This window comes from Martes martes, assembly GCF_963455335.1.
Source record: "Martes martes genome assembly, chromosome: 8".
Lineage (NCBI taxonomy): Eukaryota > Metazoa > Chordata > Mammalia > Carnivora > Mustelidae > Martes > Martes martes.
Genome location: NC_137895.1, coordinates 137,577,340 through 137,597,456, shown reverse-complemented (window position 1 = coordinate 137,597,456; position 20,117 = coordinate 137,577,340). Strand labels below are relative to the sequence as shown.

Genomic DNA, 20,117 nt, shown 5'->3' with positions numbered 1-20,117 from the left:
TCCTAGGACGAGAATTCTGACTCCCTTCTTCTTATTTTAAAATCAGTGACTGTGTCAGCTTCACAGGAGGAGATAAAAATAAATCACAAGGGTTTTAACTGAGGCAAAGAGTAGGTTTTCCTGAATCCTGAGAACCCAAAGCATTTTCTTGTCTACTTCAGCAAACTTAGATTTTGTGTTGTACAAGTAAGGCAGGAGACGTGAGTTCTCATAAGTGGGTGTGTCTGTGTGAGGAGTCGTTGACCTTCTGTCTGTCCACTCGGGTGTTCAGTTTGTACATACTGCAAAGCAGACCGTGCTCCTCAGACCGTCTGGAGACTGGTGTCTGTCTCTTCCATGCATGTGTCTGAGTACGTGGTAGGGCCAAATAGAGAATACGTTTTGGATTAAAATACATATATAAAATCAGTTGAGTGGTAGCTATGTCCTTGTCTCTGTTCTCTATTAATGTACGTAATTAAAATCAGCGTCCCTCCTGTGGATCAGCGGTGGGTCCGCGGTCCCTCCCATCTTGTTCACTGTGTTTGGGTTCTCCATGCAGGTCAAGGATGTCAAGGGTACAACACTGAGTTCTTCCCAGCCGCCCGGCAGCAGTGCATCAATGACATGGCCAAAAGCAGTTCTGTGGGCCAGGACACCTCTAAGGACTTGGAGGGGGACATGATCTTTGCTGCAGAGAGCAACTGTGCCCTGCCTCAGGAGGGTGATGGAGAAGCAAGACTGGGCGCGTCAGGGTCCGCTCTGCCTGCGAGGAAGCGGTCTCGGAATCAAGCTACAGGGACCAGTCAGTGGGATGGAGTTTCTAGAAAGACTCCACGGCATCGTTTGTCCCCGTCGGGAGCAAGACCCAGGGAAGCCAGGCAAGAAACCGAGGACTCTCTGTCATGGCGCTCCACAGAGCCCGGAGAACCCAGCCAGGAGGTGGAGGACATTGGGCCCGATCCCATTCCTGACTCTTACTATGGGCTTCTGGGGACCTTGCCTGGCCAGGAACTCCAGAGCCACATTTGGAGCCTGCCCAGTGAGGTCCTCCGGCACATCTTCGCCTTCCTCCCCGTGGAGGATCTCTACTGGAACGTGAGCCTCGTGTGCCACCTTTGGAGAGATATCATCAGTGATCCACTGGTACGTAGACCGCTCGTGGCTCCGTGGTGCTTTCTCGGAAAGCACACAGGTTAGCTTCGCTTACAACAGACCTTAACGTTCTTCCAGAAATGGTAGTTTCTGTTCGCCTCGGGAATAATACCGGAGTTCCCTGGAGGCCCTTACAGCTTTCCGTGTTTGCCTGAGGATTTGCTGAGAGCCTCACTGCCCACTCCCCAGCATATCCCTGTATTCTGCCCACCACAAGGGATTTTCTGTGTCCCGACTGTAGGCTGCATACCCCTTGCCCTCTGTAGGCTGGTCCAGCCTCCTCCCCGCCCCCGCCCCATGTAAAGGGCCCCTCATATCTCTCTTGACGTCTCTTGTCTTCAAGGCTTCACTCTATTCCTGGGGAAGTGAAATAGAAATTTCTCCCTTTCTCTTCCTTGTGCTTTTGTAACAATTTCTACCTCTGTTTGAAGCTTATCCCATTCTGTATTACAGTTTGGAGAACCTTCCACCTCCTTTTAAAGGTTTTATTTATTTGAGAGAGAGAAAGGGAGACAGAGTATGTGCCAGCAGGGGGAGGAGGAGAGTGGGAAGGAGAGAGAAGGGGAAAGAATCTCAAGCAGGATCTGATCTCATGGCCCTGAGATCATGACCTGAGCTGAAACCGAGAGTTGGACACTTAACTAACTGAGCCATCCAGGTGCCCCCCTTCCTTCTTCTAAATTACCGGCTCATGGATAGAAGGCTGCTGGTCCTATTTGTTTTCGAGTTCTCCATTGTGCCTCATGATCTTTTATATACAGTAGGTGATTCATAAATGAGTCTTGCATGGAATCACCCTAGGTGTCCCTCTTGCCGTTGATACAGTGGGCAGCCCATGCTCTTGGAAGAGACTTCCTGGGGCGCCTGCGTGGCCCAGTCATTAAGCATCTGCCTTTGGCGCAGGTCATGATCCCAGGGTCCTAGGATCGAGCCATGCATTGGGCTCCCTGCTTAGCACTGCTCCTTCTCCCACTCCCCTTGCTTGTGTTCCTTCTCTCACTGTTTCTTTCCCAATGTCCAGTAAATAAACAAGATCTTCAAAAAAAAAAAAAAAAAAAAGACTTCTGGTGCTGAGTCTGTTCCCTCACTGCTCTGGCGCCCCGCCCTTCTGTGGTCTTCGAGTACACGTCTTCCCTCCCAGCTGCGGGCTCAAGGGTAAACCCACGGGCTGGGAGCACGTTCTGCTTGACTTACGCTATCCCTTAGACTAGCCATTGGGGATAAACCCTAGAAATGAAGATGAACTCTCCCTTCAGATATGGTGAAGTTTAGAAATTTAGGGATGGACGGGCGCCTAGGTGGCTTGGTTGGTTGGGTGTCCAAGACTCCTGGTTCCGGCTCGGATTGTGGTTTCGAAGTCATGGGATCTAGCCGCTCATGGGGCTCTGCACTCAGCACAGAGTCTGCTTGGGATTCTCTCTCCTTCTCCTTCCCCCTCTGCTCCTCTCTTACATGCTCTCTCTTGCTCTCTCAAATAAATAAATAAAATCTTTTAAAAAAAATTTAGGGATGCAAGGTAGACATATGAAGACTTAATACATTTTTCTTATAAAAATGAAGGGTTATGGATGAAATTTCATATCACTCTTGCTTCATTCTTTGCTTGAGGTCTTGTTTTGTACTTTCTGAGAACTGCCTTTCTGCCTTTGGGTGTGACCTCTGATTTGTGTCGTAGTATTTCTACCCACCGAACTGAGATACATCCCGTGTGACCTGAGTAGTCACAGATGGGGATAGTGAGTTTTCTCAATTCTGCTTGAGAAGATCTGGGGCAGGATTTTCCAGCTCATATTTACCTTCTGAAATGTTAGACGGAGGCTGTTTTTCATCATCGCTTAACAAGGATGCGACGTACGTGTTTCCGGTGATCTGTTGTAGCTCTCATTTCCCTTTCATTGCTCGTAGTATCTTTCTCTGACTTCTGAGGTTATGCTGGCTTCCTAGAATCAGTTTGGAGGCCCTCCGTCCTCTTCAGTTTTTTTGGAGTGTTTAAGAAGGAATGATACTAATTCTTCTGAAGGAATTAATGCTCAGTGGAATTCTCCAGTGAAGCCGTCTGGTCCTGGACTTTTCCTTGGTTGGGAGGTCTTTGGTTACCAACTCAAGTCACTTATTATTGGCGTGTTCAGATTTTCTGTTTCTTCATGAGTCAGCCTTGGTAGGTTGTCTTTTCTTCTAGGTTGTCCAGTTGGCCCATGTCCTTTTATTTCTGATATCAGTTGTAATGTCCCACCTTTCGTTTCTGATTTCAGTTATTTGAATCTCCTCTTTTTTTTCTTAGTCTACCAAAGGGGTTGTCAATTTTATTGATCTTTTAAGAAAACCAACTCTTAGTGTCATTGATTTTTTTTTTTCTTTCTGCTTTTCTCTTCTTGATTTCATTTATCTCTGCTCTGGTCTTTATTATTTCTTTCCTTCTGCTAGCTTTTTTTCTAGTCCCTGTAGCTATAAAGTTAGATTGTTGATTTGTGGTCTTTCTTCTTTAATATAGGTGTTTACAACTATAAACTTCTCTCTGAGCACGGCTTTCACTTCATCCCATTAAGTTTTGGTATGCTGTGTTTTTTGTTTTCATTTGTCTCATGGTCTTTTCTAATTTCTTATGATTTCTTTTTTGACCCACTGGTTGTTTTAAGAGCGTTGTTTAATTTCCACATACTTGTGGGATAGTGATCAAAAAGGATACTTTCTATAATTTTAGTGTCTTAAAATTTGTTTTTTTCTTTTAAAAAATTTTTACTTAAATTCAGTTAACATATGATGCATTATTGTTTCAGAGGTGGAGGTCAGTGACTCATCAGTCTTGTGCACTAGCCAGTGCTCACTCTGTCACGTGCCCATCACCCAGTTATCCCATCTGCCCAATGACGTCCCCTCCAGCAGCCCTCAGTTTGTTTCCTAGAGTCAGGCGTCTCTTGCGGTTTGTCTCCCTCTGATTTCATCTTGTTTTTGTGGCCTAGAGTGTTATCTGTCCTGGAGGGTGTTCCATGTTTACTGGAGAAGGCTGTATATGCTGCTGCTGTGGGGTGAAATGTTCCGGATCTGTCTGTTAGGTCCCCTTGGTCCACTGTTGTTTATATCCTCTGCTTCCTTTTCGATCTTCTGTCTGATGGCTCTGTTCATTCTTGAAAGTGGAGCATGGAAATCTCCTGGGACTTCATGTTGCTCTCTGCTCCTCCGTTTGGTTTCGTGTCTGCTTCCTTCATTGAGGAGCTCTGATACTTGGTACATTTATGCTTACGATTATTAGACCTTCTTGGTGTGTTGGCCCGTTTATTATTATATAATCTCCTTTCTCTTAAATAGTTTTTGATGTAGAGCCTTTTTTTGTCTGATACTAGTGTAGCCACAGGGTGGTTTTTTTTTGTAATTTTTAAAAAAGATTTTATTTTTATTGGGGCGCCTGGGTGGCTCAGTGGGTTAAGCCTCTGCCTCCAGCTCGGGTCGTGATCTCAGGGTCCTGGGATCGAGCCCCAGATCTGGCTCTCTGCTCGGCGGGGAGCCTGCTTCCTCCTCTCTGTCTCTGTCTGCCTCTCTGCATACTTGTGATCTCTACCTGTCAAATAAATAAAAATAAAAAAATTAAAAATTAAAAAAAAAGATTTTATTTATTTATTTGAGAGAGAGAAGAGAGCATGAACCGGGGGGAGGGGCAGAGGGAGAAGCAGACACCTGTTGAGCAGGGAGCCTGACGTGGGGCTTGATCCCAGGACCCCAAGATCATGACCTGAGCAGAAGGCAGACAGTTAACTGACTGAGCCCCTCAGGTGCCCCCAGCCACGGTTCTCATATTATTTGATCTTCATTGAAACTCTGAGCTGTCAGTGTCCTGACCAGGGAAATCGCACTAGTTTTTCCCAGATTCTGTGTCAAGTTAGGGTTGGAACCAAAACCAAGACCCAGTTCTCATTTCCAGCCAAAACATGTGTAATGTGTCTACCCTACTTGCCCAGCTTTTGAATTGTGAGCTGTAAGTGCGTTTCAAGTGTCAGAAGGTGGTCCATATGTAGTAGCTTAATCTGCTCTCGCAGCCGCTGCCTGCATGTTATTCTGGATTTTTTTTTAAAACCTCTTCAGTTCATTCCTTGGAAAAAGCTGTATCATCGCTACCTGATGAATGAGGAGCAAGCTGTGAGCAAAGTTGACGGCATCCTGCTGAGCTATGGTATAGAGAAAGAGTCCGACTTGTGTGTCCTGAACCTCATTCGGTGAGTGGTTCTCCGGGGAGGAAGACGGAGTCTCCAGTCCTTTCCCGCCTGTTAGCACTCAGGGTCAGCTTTCTCACGGGCTCTGCTGTGACTGTCGTACAGCTATGCAGCCACCAGTAAATGCTCCCCCAGTGTGGACCCTGGACGGGCCTTGTGGAGTCTGAGGGATCACCTCCTCCTTCCTGAGGCAGAGGCCTGCGTGCGTCAGCACCTCCCGGATCTCTACGTGGCTGCCACGGTGAGTGACTGCAGGCCAACGCACACCCTTTCTCTTCCAGAAAGCCTAGTGGAGATGAAGTCCGGCTGAAGGTCATTTTAGATCTATTTTCAAATTCTTTCCTTTTTTTTTTTTGAGGAGAGGGAGTTGGGGGGCAGAGGGAGAGAATCTTAACCAGGCTCCATGCCCAGCAGAGAGCTGGACGCTAGCCTCGATCTCCCCACCCTGAAGTCGTGACCTGAGCCAAAATCCGGAGTCTGGATGCTTAACTGACTGTGCCACCAGCCGCCCCTCAAAATCTTCCTTTAATCTCTGCTTTGAAGCCTTAATCTTGTCATTGGTCCCATTATGGAAATAACAGGCCATGTTGTTACAGATTCTTCAGTGTGGAAGGGATTTTAAAAAGCATTTAATCCAATTTCCCATTCTGTGGAGGAATCTTCAACAGAGGATGGTTGTCTAGTCTCTAAAAGCTTTGATTAATAAGGATTTCTTTATACGGTAGCCCATTCCATTGTCAGTAAGTGGGTTATTTGAAAGAATCAGAGAAATGAAGGTTCTCCTACAGACACTCATGAGTCAGTGGGAAGCTAGAAATAGTCTTCAGTTTCCTGACTCAGCCTCTTTTTTTTTTTTTTTTTTTTACAAAATACACTGCTTATATGTAATAAGATGAAAAGACGCTGAAATGCTGAGCATTTCCATATCTTTGGGTGTTGATATGACAGATGACCTTTTATTCTTTTAAATTTTTATTTATTTATTTTAAATTAAATTTTATTTTATTTAGATTCAATTAATTAACAAACAGTGTGATATTAGCTTCAGAGGTAAGGTTCAGTGACCCGTCAGTTGTACCTGACTGGGTCTTGTGGCTCCTCATCTAGATCAGGGATTCTTCCGTTTTGTCTTGGAAGCTCCGTACACCCTCAGCCCGTTTGCAGCCTGCAGAAAGCTGGCAATCCAGCCGTGTGTTTTCCTCTTTCTGCCTTTAGTGACGTGATCGCTGGTGGTGGTTGGGTGTCATTTCTTTCACAGGATGGTTGGAGTGAGAGGACCCTGAAATTATAACCGGGATGCTTGTAGTAAAGTGAAGAATGAGAAAGATACTTTTCCAGTATTGGACTATTTCTGTGTTCCTGAACATTTTCTTAGATACTACTAAACGGAGTATACTAAACAGAGATCCATAATAAGACATTTTCAGTCATTTACGTAATGTTAGTTAAAACATCGAATTCATATTAAGTAAAACATTAATTAACTTAAATAATAACACGAAGTAGGTAGTAGTTTAACATCTTAATGGCAGGGAATTGTCAGTCTTGGTTTTGTCCCTCAAAGACCACTGTCGTCTTTTGCGTTGCCCCTCCGTTGGCCTCCCGGGCCGGCACAGTTGCCCAGCGAGCTCCTCGGACCCTGTCGAGTCGCTGTGGACAGGAGAGCTCGCCCCGACCCGGAGAGGAATGCTGGGAGCTAGGTGTTCCTCTAGGCAGGGTGCTGTGTTAGATCCTTCGTTAATGTTTTTTAACTGAAGAAAACTAAGGACTCAAATCCAGAAGCGATGAAAGAAAGGAATCCAGGGTGAAGGGAAAGGCTGACGTTTCTGAACATCACTTGGGAAGTTGGCACTCGGCCCAGGCCACCCGAGCCTCGGCTCTCTTCGCTGGTTGTCCGATGGGGTTTTATTAATCGTGTTCTGGGTCTTTTCTCCCCTCCCCGGTCCGCCGCCCTCCACAGGGTGTCAACGTGTGGGCTCTGGTGGCGGCCATCGTCCTCCTGTCCAGCAGCGTGAACGACATCCAGCAGCTGCTCTTCTGCCTCCGGAGACCCAGCTCCACCGTGACGGTGCCGGACATCACGGAGACGCTGTACTGCCTCGCCGTGCTCCTCTACGCCATGAGGGAGAAGGGGATCAACATCAGCAACCGGTAAAGCGGGGGGAGGAAGAGCCCAGGCCCGGGCGAGGCAACGGCCCGCGCTGGCTGTGCCGCGCAGCTCTGGCCCCGGGCAGGCCGTGGGGCTCACAGGGCCCCCCTGCCCCAAGTCCACAGCGGTAAAAGGCAGGTGCTGGGAGGATCGGATATGCTCTGCGGATATGAAGTGCCACCCCGCTGGGAAACAGCACTGAGGTCGCGGACGCTCGAGGCTATTGAAGCCTGACGTGAAGTCCCCTTGCTAAAAGGAGCCTCTGCCTTCCCAGGGAAGCATTAAGATTCGGTTCCTCCATTTCTGTTTTGGAGCGGGAGCTAAGCACTGGGGCTGAGTCTCGCCTGCCTTACCGTCTCTAGGACGGAGGCGGTTCGTTCAGAGTGACCGTCGTGGTTTCACTCGCCAGCACGTGTGCACAGGGCAGCCGGCAGAGGGTCAGCAGATCTGAGGCTGCGTGTCAGCCGCTGGTCCAGTCCTCACGCACTGTGTTCCAGAGAGAGCAGACAGGGACTGCGGAAGTGAGCACGCTGAACAAGAACATTGTAGTGAGTGACAAGTGGTTCGGAGAGAAGGAAGGGGGACGTGGGCAAGGGAGGTGGGGAGCACTGCGTTAGATTGGGGGAGGCAGCGGCATCTGGGTGGCTCAGTCGGTTAAGCGTCTGCCTCCAGCTCAGGTCGTGATCCCACGTCGGGCTCCCTCCTCGGCTTCTCCCTCTTCTCGCTCATGCTCACTTGTGCTGTCTGTCACGCACGCTCTCTCTCTCTCTCTCTCAAATAAATAAAATCTTAAAAAGATAAATGACATTTTAAGATTTGAGGGGAGAGCATTTTAGCAGAAGGAGTAGATAATTTCAGGGTCCAAAGACGGGGATGAATTTAATATATCCAAGGAAAAGAAGCAGTGTGTTGTGGCAAGACCGGTGAAGAAGAGGGAGACTCATCCACAGTTATGTGAGGCCGGCATCGGCCAGACAAGGAAAGCTGACGTGGACCATGGGGAGAAGTCAGCTTGAAATCCAGGCTGTGGAGGGCAGCTGTCAGGGCGCCCTAATCCCCCGGCTGGAGACGGGCGGTGTGCTACTGCAGCCGGTCCTGGGGAAGCAGAAGTCCTAGGGAGGATTTCCTTTCTCTGGAATCCGTGAGCCCTGGGGGGGATGCAGGGCTGGGGGCACCCCCTGAGCTGTGGCCCAGTCATCCTTGCTGAAGTTCGAGGATGGAACACATGTGCTCCTGTGCTCCAGAAATGTTAGAGTATTTGCTGTGTTTCTGAGTTACGTTTCAGTTTATTAGATGCCAGTTAAGTTGTATCCCTACCATGGCATTGAGGCACAGGACAAGGAGATTTAGGATTAATTGGGGCAAGACAGATACACACATGGTGAACAATGTTCTTACGTGCAGATTCCGAGCCCGCAGGTTCTTTCCATCTGCACGAGGACAGAGAGGAGGAATGGAGGGCACGATCTGTTGGGTTTTGTTGTGTTGGTGTATTTCTTCCTGCTTTACGTGGGAGGTAATATGACCAGAGACAGAAGTGTTGTGTCATTAAAGGTATTTGATGGTGTTCAGAGATCACTTTCCCTCTGGGGATGGGAAACAGTGCGCTAAATGTGGGCGTTGGTGATGGAGGGGGAAGAGTTTGGGGTCAGTGTGAACAGAGAGCTTCGAAGTGGCTTGTAGCGGGCTGTTTGCCCATTTCCGGGGCCTCTGCTGGGTGCTTCATGTCGTCATGGGCCCCTCTCGGTGGCTTGGAGGCCATTCTGTTTCCAGTCCTTGGTAATCACATCTTGCTCTCTGTGTAACGCCCTTCCTTTGGAACCTTTAAAGATAGAATGTTCTTCGTGCTTCTATACCAGTTATCACCTTACAGGAAGCAGGGAGCAGAGCAGAGGAGTCTGAGAAAGACATGACGACATTAAGGTGATGTCGAACAAGACTCACTGCTCTGCGTGGAATTTGTAGTTGTTTTCAGCCGGGTGTTGCTGCTTTTGTGATTGTCTCTTAGGGTTACAGCTAGTGCTTTGGTCACCAGACAGCATGTCCTGGTTTCTCTCCTTTGCTATTACACACTGGGGCCAGGCACCTTCCCAGAGCTGGGCTTTCCGAGAGGGCTTTGGTCAGCTCTAGGTGTATTTAACATCTTTTCTTTCTTTTTTTCTTTTTCCCCCATAAAATGGTGGTAGCTATATTCTTTTTAGAAATGGTAAGGAGTCCAAATACATCTGAAGAAAACAGGATAGAGATTGTGACTTAATTTGAAAATCTCTAAATCTGCTTTTTCCCTATTAGGATTCACTACAACATTTTCTATTGCCTGTATCTTCAGGAGAATTCCTGTCCTCAGGCCCGAGAAGTTAAAGAGGAACCATCTGTTTGGCCAGGGTATGTGTATAGGGGTTTGTGTGTGTGTGTGTGTGTGTGTGTCTTTTGTCTTCTATTCTCAGCTCCTCCTTATACTTACAGAGGAGGGGTGTTTTGTCTTAACAGTTTCACTGAGTTGTAATTTACATGACATAAAATTCACCCATTTTAATTGTACAGTCCAGTGATTTTCCGTACATTTATTGAGTGTGCAACCAAAGTCATAAAATAGCTTTGGAACATGTTTATCACCCCAAGGCGAGGCCCTTTGTTGGGTTAATTTCCTCCAATCTGCCTGTTTGCTTTGTGACAGTCCGTCACCTGGTCTTTGGAATTTCTTTGTTTTTCTGATTTCTCTTCTATAATGATTATAGCAAGAAAACCATCCAGCTTACACATGAACAACAGCTGATTCTGAGCCACAAGATGGAACCTCTCCAGGTGGTAAAGATTATGGCGTTTGCAGGTAAGGGAGCTCACCATTCCTGGACTGGGGCGTCGGGTTCAGGCCTCTCATCCCTGCACCCTTTTCCCTGCTATCTGCCAGAATTTCTTTACCTTGGTCTATTGTCCAACGACTGCAGTTAAATAATTTTAATTTTATTTTTTTTTAAGATTTTATTTTTATTTATTTGTCAGAGAGAAAGAGAGGGGACAAGGAGGGGGAGCAGCAGGCAGAGGGAAACCAGGCTCTCTGCTCAGCACAGAGCCCCATACGGGACTCGATCCTTGGACCTGGGATCATGACTTGGGCGGAAGGCGGCAGATCTTAACCGACTGAGCCACCCAGGCGCCCCAAATAAATAATTTTAAAAGCATTTAAGGAATGCTTGTTTTTTTGTTTGTTTGTTTGTTTTTTTTTGTTTTTTTGCCACTTCAGGGAGCATCCACATGGAGTTCCTGATTGGACAGATAGTTCTTAGGCATTTGTTTGTGGGATGATTCCAGCAGGATTGACCCAGCCGGTCATTTATCATTGTAAATGCTCAGGCACGGATCGATTACGGAGGGGCAGGCCACGTTTCCGTAGCTCCCTGATTCTGTTGCGTAAAGTCTGGGAGTCTCTCCCAGCACTGGGTTCTAACCTACATTCCTACATAATGCCAGCTGTAGTTCTCCTGCCTCAGTCAGCTCATTGTACTTGCAGTCTCCCAAAGCACTTGGTTATCCTTTTGTCTGCGCCTTTGCTCATACTCTTTTCTACCTGGAATTCCTTCCTGTTTCTTTTCTGCCTAAATATCCTGCTACAAACAACAGCAAGGGTTCATTCAGTACCTGGCACGGTGCTAAGTCCTAACGGGCGTTCTGGAAGGTTGGTTGGTTATCTCTGTTTTATGGATGAGGATTTGACGCTCAGAGAAGTTGCGATGACTTGCCCCGGGTTAGATAAGCACATAAGTGGAGGAGGTAGAATTCACAGCTGGGTCTGTTTCTCTCCAAGAGTAGCACCCCCAACCCCCACCCACCTCCTTGCCATGCTGTCCCCGACTCGCATCTGTGCGGCTTCTTCCTGGTGGAGGCTTCTTGAGCCATTAGAGTCCTGTATGATCTCTGAACTCTAACTGTAACAGATCATCTGTACGAACTGTTTGGCATCTGATTATTTAATAAGTATAGCCAACACACACATTTCATAAATACTAACGCACTGTGTCATTAGACTTCACAGTAGCCGTGTTAGGGAGGGAAAGAGATACCATTTTTCTTCTTTTACAGGTGAGATTTTTTTGTTTCCAAACTCATACTCTTTTTTTGGTCTTCTGCGTTGTCATTATACTCTCATTGTGTTCTAATTGTTTCAACTGTGTTGGTATTGTATTCCCGAGGAGATTGTAGTAAACGAATCTTGCTTCATGGGGTTTTTTTTTTTTTTTTTTTTTAAGCGTACTCCCAGTGCTTAGCATACAGCTGAGCATGGAGTGGGTGCTCATGAGTACTTGTTCAGTGAATGATAACTGAGTAAACGAACGGTGGAGAGGCAGGGCATGCTGGAGAGCTCAGAATGGGCCAGAAGCATCCTTGAATCTCACCTGCACGCTCTTGCCTTTGGATCATTACTGATGCCTAGGACAGCAGTAGCTACTCTTACTGAGTTCCCCAGCCGGGTGCCTCGATGATTGCTTTATCCTGCTAGACCTGCAAGATCGGCGTTACCCACGCGTGGCTGAGGGGCACACCGTGGACAGTGAGGTCCAGCGGCTCGCCCTTCTTGGCTCAGCTGGAGCCGGCTAGAGCCGGGAGCCGAGCCCAGGTTAATCTGGCTTAGAATCTGCTGCTCTTTTCACTGCCCCTTATCAGTATTGAGAAACCTGTCACTGGTCTGGTCTCTAGCGGGAGATAAGATAAGCATGGGTAAGACCTGATTAGGGCATCCTTTGCAACAGTTTTTCCTGGTCAGAGGGTCACCTCCTTTCCTCTTGGCTTCCCCAGGCACCGGGAAGACCTCTACGCTGGTCAAATATGCTGAAAAGTGGTCCCAGAGCAGGTTTCTGTACGTGACGTTCAACAAGAGCATCGCAAAGCAAGCCGAGCTAGTCTTTCCCGGCAACGTCATCTGCAAGACCTTTCATTCCATGGCCTATGGGCACGTCGGGCGGAAGTGAGCATTGTGCTGCCACCCTCTTTGCCTAATTCCTGGTTTTCCTGTTGGGAGCGTCATGATTACATAGGAACTCAGACACAGCACCACTGGGAATATGGAGTGCTTTCAGCTCCGCTTACAGGCAGGAAACAGAAAGATATGTAGTAATTTGCACTTCTACCCTGTAAAGATGCGTTGTTTGCAGATGGTAGTGTCGTACTGAGGGGGGCATTCTCATTTCTCTGGAACTGAGGCACAGAAAGTCCGAAGGACTGGTCTGGCGCACAGGCTCTCACCATTCTGACGGATGGGCTTCCCTGGGACGAGGTTGGGGGAGACTCGGCAGTCGTGCACTCGCCCAGGGCTGCTGAGGCCTCTGAGCGTTCCCTTGGATGGGAGGGCTTCAGGGAACTCGAGTGTCCCTTTAGGGACCTCTTGGAGTCTAGTCCACACCCTGGAGCAGTGGCATCTGCCGTGAGCCACTTCCTCTTCTGGGCTGTTATCTGAGAGTTCCTGAAAGCCGGGTGAAGCCGTTTCACATCCTGCATGGACCTTGCTCAACCTGTCTGGCTTTTGTTTTCCCCTAACCTGTTGTGACATTTAACGTGGCCAGGTGGTGTCACTGTAGGGAAGAGGGTTCGAGTTGGGGGAGACCTAAATACCACGTGCTAACAGTCAAATACCGTTCGTTCGGGCTGCGTGTTACAGGTACCAACTAAAGAAGAAATTGAATCTCTTCAAGTTGACCCCCTTCATGGTCAATTCTGTCCTTGCTGAAGGGAAAGGCGGATTCATACGGGCCAAGCTCGTCTGTAAGACCTTAGAGAACTTCTTCGCCTCGGCCGACGAGGAGCTCACTATTGACCACGTGCCGATCTGGTGCAAGAACAGCCAAGGACAGAGAGTCATGGTTGAACAGAGTGAAAAGCTGGTGAGTGTCTAGATCCCTTCACGGTCAGGGATCGAGGATGGAGGAGAGCTGGCCTGATACTCTGTCCTGCTTGTCTTTCCTTCTTCCAAACTGCCGGCAAGTTGGACTCCCGGACCGCAGGCCCGTCGTGCTAGCAGGGAGGTGGCGTGTTTTCTGTGAAGAGGACTCAGACCTTCTACTTAATTTGCTCGCTGGTCCTCTTAATTCAACAGATGAGGCTCCTACCCAAGGCTTGTAGGAGCTTGTCATTGGGTTCGAATCTAAAAATAAGGAATCTCTTTGCGGATTTTTCTTGTCTTTGCAGTTATTGGCCATTCTTTGTATGGCTTAGTCGTCCGTCGTAAGTCTAGAGAGCTAATCCAGCCTTTCTGGTTCATCATATCTTGTGCTCTTCCCCGCTCCGCTCCCCGCCCTCCCCACCCCCGCCCTAGATCTTGTACTCTTTGAGCGATGGTCTGTCCCTGGGCTTGGTACGGCCCCAGCTTCTTACTCATCTCTGCACTTGACATTGTTCTAAGGCTGTCGTGGAGCCAGCGGAAGGTTAGGGAGGTGACTGCCCCTCACCGTGTTGTGATGGTGCCTTTGTTCAGACCTCTGTATACGAGAATGAAAGTGATTTCAGGAGGTGTCTTTTCCAGGGTCTTAAACTGTGACTTGCCATATCACTTGCTTTCTAGAACGGTGTCCTTGAAGCCAGCCGACTCTGGGACAACATGCGGAAGTTGGGGGAGTGCAAAGAAGAGGCTTACCAAATGACTCACGATGGTATGCCAGTGCCCCCTTCTTGACACCCGTTAAATGTGACTGCTCTGCCTGCGAGTCCTGACTCTTGCCGCTCCCCTCTTTTAGGCTACTTGAAACTCTGGCAGCTGAGCAAGCCTCTGCTTGCCTCTTTTGACGCCATCTTTGTGGACGAGGCCCAGGACTGTACCCCAGGTGATAAACTCTTCCGGACATCAGTAGTCTCAAACGCGTAGAAGCAACACCGTGATTATGGAAGAGGACACACATGTGACATGAGCTGATTATTCTTACTTGTCATAAGGAAGAGGCACAGATGATAATTGAGTCACACAGAAATCCTTTATTATCCGACTGGATTTCAGCAGGTGCCCTTCACGCCCCTCAACTCAAAGCAGATTTATTTTTCTGTTCATGTTTTGCTTCGGTTACTCTTAAAATGTTGACTAAGCATAGGCCATCAGGTGACTGGGAGCTGGACTCAGGCTGAATGGGACAAGCTAGTCAACTTAGAGCGGACAGTTTGTGCGTGTTTTTCAAGTGGCTGATAGAAAATAGCGTGCCTCTGTGGGGTCCTGTTTGAGCTTTGAGTTACAATGTTGGAGAAGACAATTTGCCTTATTTTTTATTTGCTTATGTGGTTTTTTTTTAAAGACTTCATCATTTATCCGGGACTAAAAATAATCTGCATTCCTAGGCTCAGAAGTGGTTTCTCTTGTCCCTTACACAGTCGTTTCTTTGCGTTGCCTGCGTATACCACAGGGAAAGACAACTCCGTTGTCCAGCGTGCCCTGGCTGCGTTTCATGAAGCATTTTCATCTTTTTCGGTCATAAATATGGTTTCTTTGTGCTCTGTGAGTCGGCATTCCTTCAGCTCTTTCACTGTCCCTCTTATTGGTTGCAGCTATCATGAACATAGTTCTGTCTCAGCCATGTGGGAAAATCTTTGTAGGGGACCCTCATCAGCAGATCTATACCTTCCGTGGTGCAGTCAATGCTCTGTTTACAGTCCCTCACACGCACGTCTTCTATCTCACACAGGTAAGAGCTCTCTCTGCTTCCGAGTCCCCAGAACCGTAGAAGCAAGCTTTGCGCTTCCCCACCCTCGCTTTCCCGCGGTTCCCCTGTGCCAGGCGCCCCATACGTAGCAGGTCCTTGCTTCTGAGCGCTGGTTCTCTGTGGTTCTCGGGGCCTGCAGAGTCAACTCTGTGTTCACAACACCTGCGTGTGCCATTGTCACTGTGCTCGCATTTGCACCGCTGATGCCTTCCCGGGGGGTGGGGGCCGTGGCACCACGTGGTGTGGCCGTCATCGCGCTCTTCCTGCGACGCACTCGGGGTCAGACAGACAGACAAAAGCGGTTCGCTCCAGGACATCCTGCGGTGACAGCAGTCGGACAGCATGGACTGCTGGCCCTTGGGCGCGTCTCTGGTATCCTTGTGAGCAAGCGGCCAGAGTGGCGGAAGCACGTCTGCGTACGGAAGCGTGTGGGCGCCCGGACGAAGGGCGCTCTTGGGATTGAGCTGGGAGTTCAGCCCGCTGCGCTTGTGTGTCGTTCCTGTTGGTACGTGAAGGAACAGCTGACAGGCTCCCGTCTTTGGCATTTTCTCAAAAATGAAGGAAGTGAGCTGTGACTTCAAGGAAAACACCGACAAATGTTTGTTGCCAAAGATAAAATTCTTGCTTTCAAGTGAAACGAGAATTTGGAAAACTTGTGTCTGCCACTGTGAGCGTGACAGCTCGGGGCGTCCTTGGCCGTCTGAGAAAGCTGTCACGATCCTCCCTTTTCCAGTACCTGTCTGTGGGAGGCTGTTGGGGTATCTGCATAAATTATGGAGAAATCCTCTGCAAAGAAGATTTTTATCTTCTCTCCCACTTACTTACTCACTCAATCATTTGTTTATATCAGTGTGGACTCATGGATATTTTATTTTATGTTTTGGGTTACGGCTCACTCGGAGTGATCCTATAACCACACAGTACTGTTCATCTAAAGTCTCGTGTTTTCCTGAGTTTTATTGATGTTCACCAGAGCACATGGTAGTTTATTACTTTAAGTCATAAATGCATGGAAAGGGCAATAATTACCATGAGTTTGGAGACAAATGGTGTCTTTCCAGCTGCACTGATCAAAGAAGTAGGGTGTGGGGCCATGTTGTGAAGGGTAGGAGACTGTTTGCTCCTGTGCCGAGGCGGGGGAGGGCCGGGAATGTTCAGGAAGGATGCTTGGGGCTGGCCGTGTGGGCAGCAGTTTTAAATTAATGTTGAGGGAGGTCTCTGAGGTGAGGGGAGAAACCCCCAGCCCGCCCCTGCCCCCCACCGTATAATTTACACTTTTTCATTAGGTTTGATTGAGAAGGAAGGGCAGTTTAGTTTTCCGTTGGTCTTGGGGCAGGAGAGGAAACGAGGCTGTCCGGGCTGTGAGGCCTGCTCGGAGTGCGTGCGTCACCTTTTTCCCCGTGCTTCTCTTCCTGTCTTGTAGCGAGGGTGCGGCCCCATGAAAGTTTGTGGGAAAGAGTCATCGGACAGAGGCGTAGAGACGCATCTGGCAGTGGGAGGGAGAGACCGAGTGGGTAAAACGTGGAGTTCGGGTTGCTGAGCTGGGCTGGTAGCAGTGGTGAGAAAACCAGTCTAGGTCCCGCGGTGGGAGAATTGCCCAGGTTGGGATCTGGGGGTAAGGGGTAAAGGAAGGTAGGTATCCCGAAGGTTCCGGGATGGCAGCTGCAGTTCTGAAAGCTTAGGAGTCAAGCCAGTGGTCATTTGATTGTGAGCGAGTTTACAGTGGGGACTTCGCAAATCCCCTTTCCAGATAGGGTGAGTCAGGGATCAGCAGTTGGGTTTGGCAAGGCTGGGACCTTGCAGGGACAGAAACGTGCTAACCTACTTCAGGGAGGGGTTGTTGACTCCGTTTGTTTTGTTGTTTTCCCACAGAGTTTCCGATTTGGCGTGGAAATAGCGTACGTGGGAGCTACCATCTTGGACGTCTGTAAGAGAGTGAGGAAAAAGACTTTGGTTGGAGGAAACCATCAGAGTAAGGCTTTCCGTTCCTCTTCATTTATTTGTTCCAAAATTAGTTTTCCTGTTTATTTGGATTTGCCGCAGAGTTTGCGCTCTCTCCCAAAAGGTGGCATTAGAGGTGACGCCAAGGGCCAGGTAGCCCTGTTGTCCCGGACCAATGCCAACGTGTTTGATGAGGCTGTGCGGGTGACGGAAGGGGAAGTCCCAGCGAGGATCCATCTGATCGGGGTAAGAGCACATTTCTGTTGGTTGCTTCCTGCACAGACACAGAGCTAGCCAGTGACAATAGTGGGTTTCGTCCGGGTTGTGATGCAAGCGAGCATCTGGGGTCTGGGGCGCCATCTGCTCCGTGGCTGAAGGCGTTGTCCCGGCCGTCCTGCTGATGTTAGCCCAACGTCCTTACAAAGACCCAGTGAGGACTGAGGATCCTTCCTCCACTCTTCAAAAGCACTAGTGCCCTTCTCCTCTTTGGCTCTCCCCACGAGGCTGCCGGCTGGCTGCCGGCGAGTGTGGTGGTGTGTGGTGCTCGTTAGCGTGGGAACGAGGGAGCTGCTCACGTGGAGGGTGTGCACACCTGGGTTCTAGCTCTGGTTCTGTCACTAACTTTGTGTGGCTTGTGGCAAGTCACAGCTTCCGTGTGCCTCATTCTCTCCATCTCTAAGACAAAAATAATGCCTTTCCTTTACCTGGTTCACGGGGAAGTTAGGAGGAAGTGACACGTGTATGACACTTCTAACTCTTCAGAGCAAAGCGACACGACCAAAAGACAGTCACTCCTTTTACGAAAAACAGTGGGTTCTAAGGGCTTGCTCTGTGTGGGCACTCAGTGAACACAGCCAGTGAATCGTAATCAGACGGTCGGAGTTTGCTTTTTCTTACTGATAAAGATTACACAGCCAAGTTCTTGAAGCTCTGAAAATTAAAAGGAAAAAAAAATCACCCTTAATCTCAGGATTTCAGATAATAATTTTCCCTTTTGCTATTTACGTCTTTGTTCTTACAGACACACATTTCTATATCATTGCAGTCACAGGGCACACACACACTTGTGCATTTTTTACTCAACACGTAAGCATCTTCCCTTTCGCTGCATTAATGACTGCAGTATTTCATGTAGTGACTGTAGTGTAATTCGGGGACCTTCGTCGTTGTAAGAGGATAGCACTCTTGGGGTATGGCCCGTGCCGGGCATGGCAGACAGTAGGCTGTTGTCCCTCTGTCACGCCCATGTGTCATCTGAAGCATGTGTCCACACTCAGAATCACTTCTGCTTTCCAACACTTAACACGTGCGGGCTCATTTCGGTCTCTGTTTTATGTTAACGGTTTTCGTGTCCCTTCCCCAAATGAGGACAAATCCTTGGAGTGTGGTGCCATGGCGCTGTGGTCCTGGGCCGTGCTCATGCGTGCTTCTGGGTAGAAGGGACTACACTGTATGTAGCCCAGGTGGGTCCCCTCCTGCAGGAGCTAACCTTCCAGAACATAGAACAGTCTGGACCTGTAGACATTTCCTAGTGTAGTCCTTTCCTCCAGGGACATAGTGGTAAGTATCACATGCCGCACGTCGTGTTCTGGTGTCCTCATGGCCTCCATCGTGGCCATCTTTCCATTCCTGGAAGGTGGATGGTTTCAGTTGCTCCTTTCAGACAAGAAAGCAGCGTGCACCGGGTTCTTGCCACCCCCCCCCCCCACCTTTTTTTTTTAAACAGAGGAAGAGGGGCCCCTGGGTGGCTCAGTGGGTTAAGCCTCTGCCTTCAGCTCAGGTCATGATCTCAGGGTCCTGGGATCGAGCCCCACATCGGGCTCTCTGCTCAGCGGGGAGCCTGCTTCCCCCTCTCTCTCTGCCTGCCTCTCTGCCCGCTTGTGCTTTCTGTCTGTCAAATAAATTAAAAAGAAAAGAAAAGAAATGTTTAAACGGAGGAAGAGTTTGAGGTAGCAGCCGAGATTTAGCGTCCGAGGCTCCTGAGCGCTCAGGCTGCATGGTGGCTAGTGCTTTCGTGCTCGAGAAGGTCACCCGCTGTGTGCTTTGGGTGCGATTGAGGTCCGTTTCCACGAAAACACCCTATTTCAGAATCCCATCTCTATGTTTGCTATACTTTGTTTTGTTAAAACAATAACAAAACAAAACGGAAAACAACAAAAACCCAAAAATGCCACCAAAAAACTTTTTCAGGGGATTAAATCATTTGGATTGGACAGAATCATTGATATCTGGATCCTTCTTCAGCCGGAGGAAGAACGGAGGAAACGTGAGTAGCCTCCCGGCCGGTGCAGTGGACGGAAGCGCGCCCGTGACAGGGACGGGGGAAGGCGCGGGCTGTCAAGGGTCGGGCCCTCGATCCTAAGTTTGGAGCCGGAGAGGCTAAAGCACAGGTCCTTTCTGACCTGCCCAGGGTCCCGCAGCAGGTTAGTGATGCAGTCGGGACTAGAACCTGGATCCCCCGGGTTTGTGCTGCCGTTGGCTAGGAGTGTGGAGCTGCTGCCGCGTGGCTTAGCGTGGCCTGTTGTGTTAACCCGAGTGTGTGTTCTCCTCAGAGAACCTCGTCATTAAGGACAGGTTCATTAGACGATGGGTGCACAAAGAAGGCTTTAGCGGTTTCAAGAGGTACGTGACGGCGGCCGAGGACAAGGAGCTGGAAGCCAAGATTGCAGTCGTCGAGAAGTACAACACCAGGATCCCGGACCTCGTGCGAAGGATCGAGAGGTGCCACATAGAAGACCTGGACTTCGCAGGTGAGGAGGACAGGGGTTCCTCACCTCCCGGCGGGAGGGCGGTCTGATAGTCCTCTTCCTGGGGGTCTCCGGGGGGGCCCAGCGGGGCTCTGCGGCGCCTCCGCCTCCGAGCCTGGGGGACGGGGAGCAGAGCTGGCGCTCTTCCTTACGGGCCTTCAGTTCTGTCGTGGGGTCTGCCCCGGTGGGACTGCGGGCAAGTGGCTCAGGGCTCCCGTGGCTCCGTTCCTTTGCCCGCAGACCGCAGGGCTGGGCCAGTCCCCGC

General features: G+C 49.2%; 1 protein-coding gene across 2 annotated transcripts in view; it reads left to right on the top strand.

Moving 5' to 3' along the window:
• Window positions 1–20,117, top strand: part of FBH1 (F-box DNA helicase 1) — a 47,532-nt gene that overhangs the window by 12,004 nt on the left and 15,411 nt on the right. For both annotated transcript variants that reach the window (XM_080810526.1, XM_080810527.1), the window contains 15 exons: window positions 542–1,125; window positions 5,212–5,342; window positions 5,445–5,580; window positions 7,300–7,490; window positions 9,781–9,873; window positions 10,227–10,318; window positions 12,283–12,451; window positions 13,142–13,364; window positions 14,042–14,129; window positions 14,214–14,300; window positions 15,010–15,146; window positions 17,037–17,136; window positions 17,230–17,351; window positions 19,296–19,371; window positions 19,658–19,855. In XM_080810526.1, coding sequence (XP_080666652.1) covers window positions 542–1,125; window positions 5,212–5,342; window positions 5,445–5,580; window positions 7,300–7,490; window positions 9,781–9,873; window positions 10,227–10,318; window positions 12,283–12,451; window positions 13,142–13,364; window positions 14,042–14,129; window positions 14,214–14,300; window positions 15,010–15,146; window positions 17,037–17,136; window positions 17,230–17,351; window positions 19,296–19,371; window positions 19,658–19,855 — 2,427 coding nt within the window. The remainder of the gene's footprint in view (window positions 1–541; window positions 1,126–5,211; window positions 5,343–5,444; window positions 5,581–7,299; window positions 7,491–9,780; window positions 9,874–10,226; window positions 10,319–12,282; window positions 12,452–13,141; window positions 13,365–14,041; window positions 14,130–14,213; window positions 14,301–15,009; window positions 15,147–17,036; window positions 17,137–17,229; window positions 17,352–19,295; window positions 19,372–19,657; window positions 19,856–20,117) is intronic.